This window comes from Eleginops maclovinus, chromosome 6, assembly GCF_036324505.1.
Source record: "Eleginops maclovinus isolate JMC-PN-2008 ecotype Puerto Natales chromosome 6, JC_Emac_rtc_rv5, whole genome shotgun sequence".
NCBI classification, from domain to species: Eukaryota; Metazoa; Chordata; class Actinopteri; order Perciformes; family Eleginopidae; genus Eleginops; species Eleginops maclovinus.
The window spans coordinates 3,065,638-3,082,541 of record NC_086354.1 but is presented as its reverse complement, the minus strand read 5'-3'; the positions used below and the strand labels follow the sequence as shown (position 1 = coordinate 3,082,541).

General features: G+C 39.4%; 1 protein-coding gene across 1 annotated transcript in view; it reads left to right on the top strand.

Annotated features, from left to right (window-relative positions):
* Window positions 1-8,696, top strand: part of LOC134866480 (phospholipid phosphatase-related protein type 4-like) — a 40,359-nt gene extending 31,663 nt beyond the window's left edge. Inside the window, exons 9-12 of the mRNA XM_063886684.1 lie at window positions 2,912-3,530; window positions 5,189-5,324; window positions 7,436-7,874; window positions 8,231-8,696. Of these exons, the coding sequence (XP_063742754.1) occupies window positions 2,912-3,530; window positions 5,189-5,324; window positions 7,436-7,874; window positions 8,231-8,696 (1,660 nt within the window). The remainder of the gene's footprint in view (window positions 1-2,911; window positions 3,531-5,188; window positions 5,325-7,435; window positions 7,875-8,230) is intronic.
* The last annotated feature ends 8,208 nt before the right edge of the window (window positions 8,697-16,904 follow it).

Genomic DNA, 16,904 nt, shown 5'->3' with positions numbered 1-16,904 from the left:
ACATGTGCTTTCTTTTTCGGGGACACACTAACCCTTGTTCCATCATTAAAGCAACTACACTTTACACAGCCCGGGAATGTCGTAATTGTCTATAGCCCGAGGCTTCTTTAGGCAGTTTATTGGGGTAGCATCGAATATAGAATTAGATAAGGTAGCCTCAGAATGAAATTAATACAAGTCTAAAATATTTAAGTCTTTAACCCTGTAAGGCCCCTGGTTGTAATTTTACAACATCACTTAAAGTTATCCTAAAAAAGTCAGTAAATGTTTTTTTTAAAGAATACATTTACATAGTCAAAAGGTCCTTTTGTTCAGCCTCTCAATACTTTTGGGTAGTAAATGTGTTCATAGGTCCCACCCTCTGGCCATAAACTCACACAACTTCTGATTCTCAAAACCAAGCAACGTCTCTTTGTTTTATTGGATTTGGATATGTCAGATTCAAGTAAGTAAAATGCCTCAAAAAAATTGGGGTGATTATTACAATGTCTAGAACAAGTAAATATTTAGTGATTGTGAAATACATTCATCACATTTTACTTTGATTTATTTAATTTAATTTTACATTGCAATATTACAACATTTACAAAAATGTAGAAAATGTGAAAACTCTTTCATTTCTGCACCAGAGGCTTCCTACAACAACATCTGAAAAAAAAGTCTAATATTTTTCTATTTTCCGGCTATACAGGGTTAAGGTGTGAGACTTAAGTGTTTCCTCACATTTCTGAACACTGTAGGCTCTATTGGCTGCCAACTGCAAACGTTACTGAGTTATTGAGTCAGTTAAAAACCCTTGGTGGCACATTCATGAGCCTCCCTGAACACTAAAGACTCTTGGCAGAGGCAAGATTTTGTATGTTCATTCACAAACATGGTTGTACAGGGTTATATCAATGGTGATATAGTATTTTTGGAGCAGTAAAACCGGAAAAAACCAAGAAGCTGTTGAAGTCTGGATCTGACGTCTTACAATACCAAAGGTTTATTGAAAGGCCAAGAGACAGAACAATTAACAATGCAAGTGAACACTTGTATGAAACAACCAAAATGTCTTCACCATTTATTACAGTAGCTCATTTACTAGTTGAGGTTTCATGATAACAGGGTCTGCATATTGTATGAATAAAATCATCATACACTGTAACTTATGCAGCTTCGGAAAAAATGAAGGGACCACTTCAGCATTATCAGTTTCTCTGGTTTTATTATTTATAGACATGTTTTTGAGTTAAATGATTTTTTAATTATTATTGTATTCTATAAATTATTCTCTGTGTTGGAATTCAACAGACACTGGAATGGCTGCCATACATGTAGAGATGAGATTTAAGAACAATGTGGAATGGTCTCTTCATTTTTTCTGGAGCTGTATAAAACTTGGAATATAAAATGAAATGTTGTGTTTCGTTTCCACAGCTTTTTTTCAGCTTCTCTATTTTTATCTGTCCTTTTTCTCTGATACTGTATGTGATAGACATTCTTCTGGTGTTTGAGTAGATCACCATAGAGCTGACTTTCCTAAGAAAGGGACACAGGGGGGTTCAGAGATCAGATGTGATGTGACACACAATAGGAGTAGTTGACTCCAGCCAGACATTCAAAATGTGATAGGCTAAGGCACCTAGCAGAGGGGCAGGAGGCGTCTATCTTTTTACCAACCCAGTTGAGATTTAACAACACCCATTTCCACATCAACACAGCTCTGCGTGACTGTAGGGCACGTGTTGTCCCCCGTCCATGTGTTAACAGCGCTGAAGTCTAGTCTAGCTTGGAAAAAACCCAATATAGGGTGTTTATCAGACTGCAAAGAATTAGCTATCTACTGCTCCCATGGTCTCTCTCCCTCAGTTTCTGAAACTGCAGCTGCTGAGTTCCACCTTCAGTAGCCGCTGTAGTTAATCCCATTTCAGTCAGTGAATGCAAGCCACAATGAAAAAAGGTTACAGCAGTCTGCAGCAAGAGGAATATTACATATACTCTGACAGTGTTGGAAAGTAACAAAGTAATTATACTCAAATACAGTGCTTGTTTAAAATGTGACAAACCAAAACTCAAGCTATTAGGCTACACATTGGTTTCTATTTTATTCTTCTTAAAACCATGGTGAATTGATATTAAAGTAACATTTACTCAGCTCTGGATAACCGTGATCTTGTTTCATATTAAAAAATATATTTTATTAAGCTAATTTTATTTATATCTACCTAGGAAAGATGCTCTCTGAAACTACTGTAGCTGTCAAATGCATATTTTGTAGCATGAACACCCAAGGTTGTTGATCTGATTCCATGCTGACTCCATGCTTTCGTCATGAGGAAGTGGCCGTGGTTAAATCTCAACTGGGTTGGAAAAACAGGCAGGAGGGATTTCATCATGCCTGTGACCTACCTACCTATTTCTTGAGATAAGAATAGCAATCATTAAACAAATAATAAGGAATTGGCTAACAGATAATAACTTAATTAACTCACAATGGAAGAATATAGTAAATGAATCTATGGAATGGATAAAACGACTATGAGAAACCAGATGCATGTCTTTGAGGAAAGATGGGAAAAATGGCTAAAGTACAGAACACTATCATGAAGATTTATAGTATTAATATTGTAGCCATTCTTTATTTGTATTATTATTATTATTATTTCATCTGGTTTTGTCCACTGTTATGTAGTTAATTTATGTACCTAGATGTGTTTATTTTGTTATGTATGCCTTGTGAATAATTTCATAAAATGCAAATAAAAAAGAAAGAAGTATTGCTGTTTGACAACATCCTGCTGTGGTGGATTTCAGGAACTCACGTGGTTGTAGATAGCATAATGCTATGACATTTCAATAAAATAGTCATGCTTTTATGCTGCGATTGTTTTCTGTCTTGATCATTACGTTTATTTTCCCCTTCCTCTAGATCTCATGGAGGCTCCTCATTGGAGGAGGGTCGCAATCCACGCCGTCACGCCGCCATCCACGCATCGATGGATTCAACCAGATCCAAACAGCTGCTCAGCCAGTGGAAGAATAAAAACGACAACAGGAAGCTGTCCCTGCAAGTGATGGATGGAATAAGACCTTGCACCTCCTCCTCTCCTCAAAGGAACATGGAGCTGCGCTGCTCCTCTGAACCTTCCGCCATGGGCCTGGAGGCAGAGCTCCGGGCTGGAGCACACCTGCCTTCACTTATCTCGTGTCAGGAGACAGAGCTGCGTGCTGGGGGCCACATCCCGGCTCAATACATGAAGCTAGCGGCGAGCTCTGTTCCTATGACCAATCACAATCACCTGGCGCATAACGGCAGCACAGGAATGGCTGGCGGGGCCAGGGTATCCATCCAATCCCGGCCTGGATCCTCCCAGCTGGTTCACATTCCTGAGGAGGAAAATGTCATGAGCAGGGATCAGGAGAGTGAGTCAGAGGACAGCATGATGGACGGGGGAGGGTCAGTGAGGGAGAAGTGGATGAGAGTGGCTGAGAAGACCACCATCCCTTGCAGGCCGCTCAGTGCTGGAGGACAGCCTCGTCTTATGCAGGTTCATGAGTCTTCTTTTCAACAACTTTACGTCTTGTTGTCTGTCTGTCTGTCTGTCTGTCTGTCTGTCTGTCTGTCTGTCTGTCTGTCTGTCTGTCTGTCTGTCTGTCTGTCTGTCTGTCTGTCTGTCTGTCTGTCTGTCTGTCTGTCTGTCTGTCTGTCTGTCTGTCTGTCTGTCTGTCTGTCTGTCTGCCTGTTCTTCTTTCTGCCTTCACCAGCAGATTGAATATTAAGAAAAGTGAAAGTCAAATGTATTGTCAATTCGTCTGTGTGTGTGATACAGACTGAGAGATTGAAATGCTTTTTCTAACATCCCAAAAACAAAAGAATATAACAAATATATACAGCTCCGGAAAAAAATGAAAGAGACCACTCCAGAATCAGAATCAGAAATAAATAAAGTACATCTGATTCTGAGATGTTTCTTAAATCTCAATCTCTACATGCATGGCAGCCATTCCAGTGTCTGTTAAATTCCAAAACAGAGAAATGTTGTCAGTAGTTTATAGAATACAATAATAAAATAAAATAAATCATTTAACTGAAAGATCTATAAATAATAAAGCAAGAGAAACTCATAATGCTGTATATACACATACATCTCATACATAGATCAATATACAGATATAGACACATTAAAAGGTATAAATAAAAAGAACACTCAACAGTAAATGTACATAAAATCATGCTGCCCCAGCAGGGCTATATTTGTGGTAGATTCTCAATCCTCTGGTATTACCGAGTTCAGATGTTCTGAGAACTATCTGATCTGGTTGTGTGGAGATGCTCTAATCTTCTCCCTGCTAACATCAGTACTAACCGGCTCGTTGGGGTATAGCACCAGGCTGTGTAGTCCTATAGCCTGATACTGTAAGCATCCACGTGTTCTAAGTGATCTGAGCACTTACTCGTACAATTAGTCTCAAGTGTCTGTTCATTGTATGGCTAGAGGAACCTATAGGAATCTGTGTAGGTATAGTTCCTGCATGGCCTACTGCTCTATGTGTGGCTTGCACCAACACCATCTTTTCTCGGCTCCTCCGCTCCTTCTTTGTTGTGCCCCAAGTGTGGCCCGTTGTGTTATATCCTGAGTCACCTCTTAACAGGTCGCACTGGACCAGCTCTCCATTTAAAAGGTGATATTCTCAATCGTCAGAACTCTTTAAGCTGGTGGCCAAGAGAGATGCCTAGATTCACACTGCATACATTTAGATACCTGCTCTACTTGTTCCGGTATAGTACCAAAAATAAAGAATTTGTAAAAACCTATGATTTCTTTTCCAAAAACCACAAACCAAAATTGCAATCCACAACCAGTTGGTAATGGATTACACAGTTATTATTCCTTGTTGACAGGGTGAGCAAATGCACTTTTAATCCAAAACTGTTTGCCAATTGTTAATCCTACCGCTTGTGTTTTGCAGTTGGTTTTATTGTGTCTGCACTTACAGTGCTTATCAGCTTCTCCAAGATTACTGGTCAATCCAAACTTCTCAAACATACTGGGACTGGTGCAAGAAAACAAAGAACTACAAACGTTGGAATATCTCAAGATGACGACTTTATCCTTGTCTTGAGATATTTCAACAATTTCTTGTGTATTCACATCCAAATCTCTTTCCTTTTACTATATCATTCACTGTCAACCTCTAATTCCAGGTGATAGCCTTATCCAAACAGCAAGGTCTGCTGTACTCTCCTCGGTCGGAGGACGGGGGATCTGTTCGGTACCGAGCCCTAACGGACCAGGACCCATCACCGCCGGCTTCCACCACTGGAGCAGTGGGAGGAGGAGGTCTGTACTGCTATTAAAGTCATACTTTGTCTGCTGGTAGTGCTATATGTGAAGCATTATGACATCAATAATTGTTATGATTTACCATTCATGACCACCACAGGGAAGACTGGCAGTCCTAGAAGCCCTCAGTCCAAGACTTTAGATTCTGTTATTGAAGAACAACATAAAGTACAATATTATACAACAGAGTGATTTAGCGTGATAGAGTACCAGGAAAAAATATAAATCTACTGGGAGTCAGTTTTTCACAGAACTGTTTTTAGTCAGAGGCTACCAATAACCACAACCAGGGTCCAATTCAATTATAAAAATGATGGGGTTGGATAGTTTACTTATCTGCCACCATAATATAACAGGTTTTTTTAGGGCGGTGGTGGCAAAGTTCGTAGGGACTTGGCTTGAGAACCGGAATGTCACCGGTTCAAGTCCCCGAAAGACCAAGTGCTACGAGGTGTCCCTGAGCAAGGCACCATTCCCTACACTGCTCCCCGGCCACTGTACATATGGAAGCCCACTGCTCCTAACACTAGGACGGGTCAAATGCAGAATGTACATTTCCCCACGATTAAGGGTTCCCTCTTCTCTTCTCTTCTGCATTTGATTAAGAGAGCCACCAATCAATAACTTTTTAAAAATGTTTTACCTTTGAATTGAAAGATTGAAATTGAAAGATTGACCAGGTGAAGGATATGTTTGGTAATATTAAGTAGTGTGTATGTATCTTACATAGACTGCATCAAATATAGACGGATGTTTCTGAAGGGCGGTTGTGAAGCTCAAAGTAAGCTTTCTTCTGGTTAGTGAAGGTCATAAAAGTCATAAAAGTATTTGAGACACACTGACAAATTGTTGATTTTTGTAACAAAAAAATTAAGTTTCAGCCTTAACTGAAGTATCAACGGTAAAATAACTTACTTTCCCAGAAGCCAATGATTAATGGATATCAATTTTGGCTCTGTGCCTCAAGCACTGGTATGCTGGGAACAAACCTAAGTTATTGAATACTCTATATCAGTGGTTCTCGACTGGTCAAGCCTCAGGATCCACTTTTTCCTTCTCACTAAATCACGACCCAAAGTTTTGAACCACAGCATAAATGTCGGCCTTCAAAGAAAAATTGGCCTTCAAAATAAAAGTTTGACTTTTTCTGTGATTTTTTGTTTTGTTTTCACTTGCATATCTGCGACCCACCAGTTGAGAACCACTGCTCTAGATCAACCGGAACGCAATGTAGACGCCACTTCTGACTGTGTCCTTAGTTGAAAGTCATTTCACTTTGAACAAATGACAAGAACACACCAATCACAGCCAGAACATATCTTTCCTGTCTTCCGTAAACATCAGGCTTCTGTCTACATTTTATTTAAAATATCATGATCAAAATATCTTCTTGAAACAAGTACCGGTGTCCGGCAGACAAACACTCTGAGCTCAGCAGAGAGAACACATCTCTCCACACGGGCATATATTACACCAGTTTGGTCAAAAGGTTTCAATAAATCAAACTGTTGCTATTTTATGAATATAATTAGATATGGTCTATCGTAGATGGTCACATAATTAAGCATACTGTGACACAACAGCGTTTGTACCACAATGTGTTTTAGTGATAAACTATGAGGCGATACTTTTGTTAAAAAAAAAAAAACTTTGGAAAGAAGCTCTGATGCGCCATGGTAACCGAACATCTCCGTCAAATTTCAGAATATGGGTTATTAACAGAGCATTTGATGTGTGTAGAGCTCTGTGTGGTTACACTTTGGTAACCTGCTGTAGATTTTTAGGTGATCTAATAAATGTAAACACAGTGAATAGGTGAGACAGACACAGACGCACAGACAGATGTATCTGGTCATTTTTCAAATTCAAACATCTTTCAGACTTATAATCAACAAAAACATGTTTTGATCAATCTTTCTGTGGACTCTGTGCGGGCCCACTGCTCTAGATGTAGAAGACGGAGTGGGACCTAATGAATAAACACTGTGCCTTTGGATTTAAGGATTTAAACAATCAAGACCATGATTATCATTGTTATTATTGGTTGTCATAAGGGTTAGTACTACAAGACAATTATTGAGTTCTGATTATTTGTCTTGTTCCGTCAGGAGGTTTAGAAAGAAGTGGCAGTATAGTCCGCATTGAAGCCCACCCAGAGTCCAGAGGAAACAAACCTGTGGTGAGACCTCCGAGTACGGATGGGAGCGGCTCATGGCGATGGAAACCGCCAGAACAACGACCATCGCTCCGACAGTCGCCGTTCCCCCTCAACGACTTGAACAGACACACAGACAGCTGTGATTCGCTGAGGGATGGAGGGTCGGTTGACGGCCGGCGGAGCGTGACAGGAAACGAAATGGAAAGCGATGGGGGAGGAGATGGAGGGGGCGGAGGAACCGGAGAAGGGGGGGAAGAAGGTGTATACACAAACCACCCCCATGTTGTACACCCTTTACATCCCTTACATCCAAATAACCCCAACAACTTTCAACACCCCAGCTTTAACCCCAACAACCCCAACTTTAATAACGTTCACCTTAACTTTAACCCCAACTCTGCCAATTTTAACCCAACTCTACTAACTTCAACCCCAATTCTGCCAACTTCAACCCTAACTCTGCAAACTTTAACCCTAACTCTGCAAACTTTAACCCTAACTCTGGTGGCAACTTTAACCCTAACTCTGTTGGCAACTTTAACCCTAACTCTGTTGGCAACTTCAACCCTAACTCTGGCGGCAACTTCAACCCTAACTCTGGTGGCAACTTTAATCCTAACTCTGGCGGCAACTTCAACCCTAACTCTGGCGGCAACTTTAATCCTAACTCTGGCAACTTTAACCCTAACTCTGGCAACTTTAACCCCCACCCTGGCAACTTTAACCCCCACTCTGGCAACTTTAGCCCCAACTCTACCAACTCCAACATGACAATACCCCCCCCTGCTAGCTTTGCTCCTCCCTTCCATCCCCACCCTCAGGCCATCACCACCATCAGAGTCACTCCAGTGGATGGAACGGCTGCCAGCAGCGACGGTGGATCAGACTGCCAGTCCGTTGCCTCGTCGAGTCGTGAGTCAACCTTGAGGAGGAAGAGTGGCTCCCACATCATCCATGTCCCAGATCGAGGGCCGACGCCTGACCTCCACAATAACCACCGCATCTGTGACGACAGTAACCGCTTCGACAACGAAAGCCGCTTTCACGAAAACTTTCAAAGTTTCCAGGAAAACCCTATCCACCCTAACCACCCCAACAGGCAGATGCAGGGGATGTTTGGCCGTCCCAGCCCAACGCCTCCCCCTACCCTACCCCGACCCATAATAACTCACACTCCACCACCTACTCTGGGGCTGGCCTACAAAGAATGATACGCTTTGTGTTAGAATCGCATCCTAAACCTGGAATTCAAAACATGTCCTTCTTGACCAGTACAACATTTAAACGATGATGCTGCATGGGCTAATTCAGAACTTCAGATTTGAACAAATATGGAAGCAAGTTTGGTTTAATCTGTCCAACACCGAGGGTCAGCTATTAAGGAATGGGATGGCCAAAAACCATTTAAGACCCAACTGCAACCTGTCACCAATAAGGGCAAAATATTTGGCCTATTGTGAGCCCACTAGCTTGATTACTGAAAAATGGTTATTTCTTTAAAGGAGACGTACCGTAAACTAATCAGGACTTATTTTCAAACAATTCGAATTCACCTTTGGTTCAAAGGCCATACAGAGTAGGAACACATTTAGCTCTGCCCAGGACTTCCCACTGGCCAATATGACATAACTGTTGCCATTGCTGTGCGCAAGAGGGGTAAGTTTGATTCAATATATTTACCATTTTTTATTTGTAAATGCGAAAAATGTAGTGCACTTGCTTGATAGGCTCAAGGCTAATGGGCTAAATAAAGTGCTGAACCTTTGAGTAGCTGTCCCATTGCTCCATGCCAGCGAGGAGGTGTTCCTAAGGACTGCTAGGTCAGCTTTTTATCAGTTCAGCGTTCATCCGTTTGTCATACACAGGTGACAATATTAATTCATAAACATTTCAGTGATCTCACATGTCATTAGATGGACATTTGCATTCAAAGCCTGTAAATGTGCTGTGTACGCACATTTGTACATATGAATGTGGGTGGCCACAGTGGAAACTAAACCCACAGTCTTAATTGTGTCTGGGCTAAAGGGGTCCCTTTAGGGCAATAACAGTATATCATGGGGGTATTGTGTTTGTGATGAAGAACAACATCCAGGGACACAGCTGGTGTTTAAATATAGTCCAACGAGCGCTTAGTTTTTTACATGCTGTGTTTTATAGATGTGCACTGTATAATCTGTCTGTGTTGTAATGTACTGTACATTGAGTCTTCTGAACCAACCTACACAAGAACTTTTAGTTTGGTTCATTTTCATCCCGTCCCCCAGCATTGCAGTATTACAATTCAGTTTAAGAGACAAAGGGATGATATTTTGAGGAAATGGTTTTCTATGTCATGAGATAAGGTTTTAGTTCTATGTGAAAAAAGTTAGTATTTGTTGAGAATATATAAGAGAATATGGCAAAACAATGTAATTTAGAAAGAAATCTTTGACAAAACTGTCAGTTCTTGAAAACTTTAGTTCTACAACAACCCTAAGTTTAACATTTAGCTATCCTAACCTGTTTTACTGCAATACATATTAATAAGAAATATTAAAATAATTCTATTCCCCGAAATCTTAAATCTTAAAACACATTTACATAATAATTGTGATTTCTTGTCTTGTAATAATACAACTTTTTAATGGAAATAACAACTTTTCATACTTTTAGGACATTTTTATTTTACCCTAACAATCTTATTTATATAACATTATTACTTTTTTCACTAACTCTTTCCCTTAACACAGGCGTATTTGTTAGTCACAGTGTAATGTTACACACTGACTTATTCTCTTATTGATTTTGCTTGTTGAATTTCTATATTGAGTAAAACATATTTCTCTTCCATGTATATTTGTTGGAAAAAAATTAAACTGAAACACATTTAACAGACATTACTCATCCTTTCCTTAGCCCAGTGTTTACATGCTCTCTTTAAATTAGAGCCCAAGTGCCATCTAAAGGAAGAGGTGTGGCTGTGGGCTAGTCACATGCAGGATCCTGTGCTGCTGAAGGACCGCAGGCGCTCGGCAGTCAGGAGGAACATTAAGATCCTGTAGAATTTAAGAAAGCACAAATACTGGGGCTTGATGACAGTATCAGCAGAACACAGTGGATATTTATTATAGATGTGTACATATATTTATACATTTCTGTGTCTTTTTGGTTCTTGCATTTGTATGTGAAGGGAATTATTTTGGAAATTCGGTTGCTGGAGATGATGATGTTGCTGCTAATGTTAATGGTATTAATATGTTTTATTAGAATACAGTGAGTTAGGAGTGGAAAAAGATTTATATTGTAACATTTCTGAGTATTTTAGTTAAACAAGCCAATATATATCAAGTGTGTATATGGTTGAATGTGACAGTTGCTACTGGATAACATTGTAAAATGAACACGTTTAAATGACATGTAGAATTTAGCCCTGATTGGTCAAGAAAAAAACGGTTGCCCATTGCCACTATTGCTGTGTCTCAAAAAGCTGTTACTTCTGTACTTACGTTCACTGTTTTGAGTGGATCAGTATGTCCCAATGCTAAGTATAGCCGAATGAGTAGCCTGATGGTGCACCTGTACCGGTCAAAAAGTTGAGTGTGAAATGCTAGCTCCTCCTCACCATGGATGTATAAAGACCACTGGACACCGATTTTGAGGCTGGAGGCCGTTTATTGCTATGAAAGATACGCGTGAAGCCAAAACAGCCTGAATCTCAAAAGCAAAAGTACCCTAAAACCGGACTCCAGATTTTTTGGGTTCATGGTTGGACTTGTTTGGGACAACTACAAATGATCTACTTGAAACATAGACCCAATCTGATCAATCCAGATTTGTAAGGGAAATACAGATCCAGATTTTCCCCTAGGGAGAATCTGGCTCAAGGAAATATATACCTCGTTACTCAAAACCACAGCTTGTATACTAGTACATCTGACCTGTCGGGCTGGTCAACGAAAATAAGTCGAAGTACCATTTTGGGCAAACTTACAAAGCAGTAATTTAATTCCTGTTTCCATCTTAACAAATTGGTGAAACAATTTAACAAGTTTGTTGTCCCGGTAAGTGTGGAGGCCCTTGCCATCAGCCAGAATCGAGGAACGTACAATTATGGTTTAAAATGTGTTCTTGTGGATCCGAAACCTTATTCACTCACAACATTAACAAAATGCAAACACATTAAGACACGGACACAGAAATGGTTGAGGTCGCGTAGTGTCTCCCACAGACAGAAGGATTCGTACACGTTATATAGGGAAAACATCCCCCCTCCAACGCACACACACATTTTCCAATCCTTTCACAGTTAACTTGTTACATATGTGTAGGTTACTTTCTCTTGACCTTTTAGGCGCCAACCTAACTCCAGAGAGTATAGAAATGTCAAGGTTTGAGAGATTGCAGGCATGGTTTAGGCAATGGGCCTCTTTCCTGTAGGCTTTGTGAATAACAACTTGGTTACTATATATTTCAATATATTATATCACAGATTATAATAACAGTGTATTTCCATTGAAAATGAATGGGAGTGGGACAGTTTTACAAGGGCTGAGAGGGCTTCACGCTCGCTCCGTAGCGCTAACATGAACAAAAGTGTACGGAGTTTCCCGACTTATACGACTTTGCCAGCCCGAAACCCTTACCCATACCTGGGCCCGCATCATTTACCTTGAGCCCCGCCTCCAATCTACAGAGCCACGGTTGATCTTGGCTCAGTCAAATGAATGGAGAGGGAAAATAACTGTGCATTACACTTTAAGCGTGTTTTAAAACCTTTAGGCCCTAATGATTTAAATAAGGGCTATAAAAATGGTCGTGCTGGGTAGTTGATTTAGTTCAAATAAAATTATCCACTGATTTACAGACGTCTCTTTACCAATGTAAGTCAATGGGAAAAAGTATCTTAGGGCCCAATGAGGTCAGGGTAGTAATATCACTGCTTGGCCAATACGAAAATTTGCTTCAACAACTGCCGCACTTCCTGGGGACTTGCTTCTCACACTCAACTATGGCCATATTGGCTAAGTAATGAAAGTTACCCTACCAGTTGAGATTGTGGTTGTGCCAGTTAACAGAACACTTTATAAGACAAGTTTTATGTGGACATTTTCTATCTTAAATAGACATACCACTATACTGGTGTCAAAATAAATCACTGTTAAGTTCAATAGGGTTTCATTAGCAGCCTGTTATGGTTTGGTACCACAAATAAACAATGCTAGCAAGCACGCTTTTAGCTGTGATTGTCACTTCTGCGACTTGAGACAATGCTATAGTTCAAAATATAAGCACTAAATAAAACACTGTGATGGGAAGTATGCAAATTGAGACACAGTAATACATGTTCCATGAAAACGATTCAAGAAGTTGTTTGTCCTTATTCTGTGAGGGACCAGTTCTGTTGTTATTTCTTTAACCTGGGAGTTTAGAGAGAACAGGCCATAGCTGCTGTGAGTATTTGGAGTGGTATAGAAGATATAGAAGGTACAAGCCACATCAAAGTATAACCTGTAAACACAAATGAATATGTACCAAAAAAATGTAGAGAAAACAGAGAAGACACTTGTTATGGTTGCAATTTCAATAGCAGTTTTGTTCAGGGAAATAACTATTAGATATGTTCTACAAATATCGCTGCAGCAGAGGTTGGTGGGAGCACAACAACTTTAACAGAGGAGTCAAATGTAATAGAGCGCCACAGGGATGACGTATTTCTGTAGGCCGACCCGGAAGTTATCTGTGCATGGCTTCCCTCGAGAAAAAAAGCAATGTGATTTCTCCATAGGATTTTGGATTATTGTAAAAAATATGATCTGTGGAAAACTAACCTGTTTGATAAATGCACGTTTTGTTCAGCCAGATAATCTCCAAATGTCTACCCTACTTTTATAGTTTTCGAAGCATAACTCTAATCACCAGAAGCTAAATGCTAACGTTATGCTATAAACGAACTACAGAGGAGTACAGCAGGGTTGCAGGACTTCAACGTCACGCCAACTTGAGATCGTTTCAACTGAGTTTCAAAAGTACATATTCAAAATTGTACAAGTTGAACCGTTTGTTTTAAAAGTTTGCACGAGCGCAGGTACTTGCTTTCAAGCAGAACAGAGGCAAACAAAGTTAGCGGGAGTGTTTACGTGTTCGACGTACAACGTCTTCGACAACTTCTGTAGTCCTATTCAGCCAATTGTTAACAACCATCATTTTTTCAGACACGTAAACACTTCAAAAATCACCGGGGGTGGGGGGGGGGGGGCATCAGTGCTGATGTATTTAATGTTGTAGGACAAAACGTGATCCGTCTTTTGAATGTGTGTCAACCACAGACTTTATTTCGAGCTATTTTCCAAAATCCTATGGAGAAATCCAATTCACTGAGACGAGGGAACAGGAAGTGGTCGAACTCCAACTCACTTCCGGGTTTTATGACTCGTTCCTGCACCACTCTATACTCAAATAACAGGTAGATGCACATGTATGAGGAACCTGGCTTCACTTTTCTTTATTTAACTATTTTAATTGTCTACATACCCAACCCTTAACCAAAGCTGCTACTCCTGCCTAAACATGTGCTAGTATTAACACAATCCAGAGGAATGTAAGGAACAGAATACTCACATTAGAGCTGATTATTTTTACATACAAATCAGTCCATACATTTTGTAGACGAGGCCTGTTCCTTTTCACAACATGTTTAATACTGTGATGAATCACTCCCTGAAAAAGAAATAATAACACGCATTGATGCGTTATCCCCTTTGTATTGTGTCAGAGATAGAGAAATATATTTTGATATGATAGATGTTGTGGATTGTTCTTTGTATTCAAACTCTAATTTCAAGAAAGCATGTCAGTGGATTATGATTTCAGTTACGTGTATGCAGTAGAAATATTTAAAGTGAATATCTCAGTTTCAAAACTGTACCTTTGAGTATACTTTCATGAGCTTTTAGCCAGAACAACAAAGACATACTTTATGTTTTGATGGACACTATTTATTTAAGAGGGATTTTTGAGGAGCTTTGTAAGATATGCTATATACAGCATTTTGAAAGACTGATGAAGAAAGGTAATCAATCAATAATCAAAGTATTGGCAGAATAACCTGACATTAAGTGTTATATCCTTGGACTCAAATGATCTATATTACTGTAGTTCTCATGAGAATTCATATATTTAGTTTTCTGTTGTAGTATTTATCCAAATGAGTAGAGACTTTGGTACACAGTTTCTGCATTGGTAATTTTACGACCTTGATTTCGCTAATAGAACTGTTTTGAATAAAGACAGAGAGGATTGCCCTGTGAGAATAAACTAGTCCGGTCCTGCACGTGTGCTAACATATGGTCTGAGTACCAGGAGGAACATTTTAATCTTAGTGTCCAAGCATATTATGGACACCCAAATGGAACTGTGATAAGTAACAAGTGAACTGATTACACTGTCGGAGAACCAGCACTTTACTGGAAGACTGTTCCTGCGCCTGACTTGGTTCATCTGCAATCTCCCTCTATTTAATTTGCTAAAACAGAAATGCATATTTAATGAAATTCTGGTATCTATCGCTGAAGGTCTTCTAATGATGGGCTAGGCTAATGATGCGCTGAGCTAACGATGCGCTTAGCTAGCTGCATTATTAACTTCATCTTGTAAACCCGGGAACTCTCAAGCAGCCTTAACACTCAAATTTCAATTCCTCCCTTAATACTATTATATGAAATGATTTATGAAAAGTGTGAGTCTTTAGTTTGGGAAATATAATGTGAGTACCACTTTATTAGCTCACTTGCGTACAAAGTGGTTGGTGTTGTTTGTTATGCTAGCAGCTATATAGCTAGCCCTCATACTACCTATTGTTACAACACATGTTTATAGATTCAACCAGCGGATGAAAGTTTGTTATAAAAATATGAATCAGACGGACTGTGAATGATCCACGGATAATATTTACGTCATATTTGTAATGACCACTTATTTTTGTCTTTTTCTTTTATTGAATCTCTATTGATATGATATAAACATATATATATATAAATATATATATTCAGATATTTTTGATTAGTGTACGTAAAAGAGACTTTTTTATATCTGCTTGTCAAATATGTTACTAATTGCCATGGCAACCATCTGCACTAATACGAGTGCATGGCCGATCTACCTTACAGCTAGTCCTTTTGCCAGCCAAGAAGGAACTCTCATACTGGCAGCCATGTTGAAAATATTCTGCATCTGTTGCTTAAGGATCCAGACAACTAACATTATTGACATTTTCTGCTGCAAGGGAATGAATAAAGCAGGACAGATCAGCCCACTGATACACAAGAAGCATTTTGATGGCAGTTGATCATACTGTTTATGTGAACAAATATATAATAGAGTGGTGCAGTGATGATCTATTTTTGTAGTCCTTCCCGGAAGTTAGCGTCATGCTAACAACAAAAAGCAATGGGATTTAGCCTTTTGGATTTGGAATATTGCAGCAAGTAGGTTCGGTGGGAAAACACACATTTATCCTGCTGAAATGCTTTTTTCAGCAGGATAATTTCCACATATTAATACCACATAATGATTTATGAAGTGTAATGCAATAGCCAGATATAAAAAGCTAACGTTAGCCTATAAAGAAAGTGAAATGTAATGTCATTTAGTCATATGTTAGCAACAGCTGCTTTTATAACACATAGAAGCAACTGGTGGTGTCTCTTACATATTTTAATCCATAGTAAAAGTTTTGAAATATATTTAGCTTTTGGTAGCCGAAGGTGTTATTTCAGGCCCCTAACCAAACACACGTTCAACAATGTTTAGATTTTAAGATAAGGTAACAGAAAGTGGTAAAACGCTAACTAATTTCTGATATTTAGGACTCCTGCACCACTCTATTAAGGAAAAGTTACACATTTGGGAAAATACTTGTATTTTCTTTCTTTCAAAGAGCAATATGAGCAGACATTATCATTAATGTCATGGGAGTCAGATTGTGGATAGCCTAGCTTAGTTTACAGGCTGAAAGATGCTAGCTTGGCTCTGTCTGGGGTTGAAAAATACACCAAGCAACACATCTATAGTAGAATACGTCACTCTGTACATGACAAGATGCTTTTTTGTATGAATTATACACTTGAACAGTTCAGGAAAGAAAGCAGAAATGTGTATTTCCCACGATGTGGCACTGTGTCTTACCATGATCAAGACAGTGGACTGTTACCATGCTACTGGAATGTAAAACAGCGCTCGTATACATAATGTCATGGATTCAAAATGAAAGGTTACAGAATATGATACAGAACTGATTCTTACTGGATTCTTGAAGTATGTTTAGGTTTGATGTTGTCTTTTTTCTATAACATTTATTTTCAGTTGACATGAGCTACTAGCTGTTTCTAATGATGATGCTGTACATAGACATTTGTATCTTTATACTCATCAGTATATCC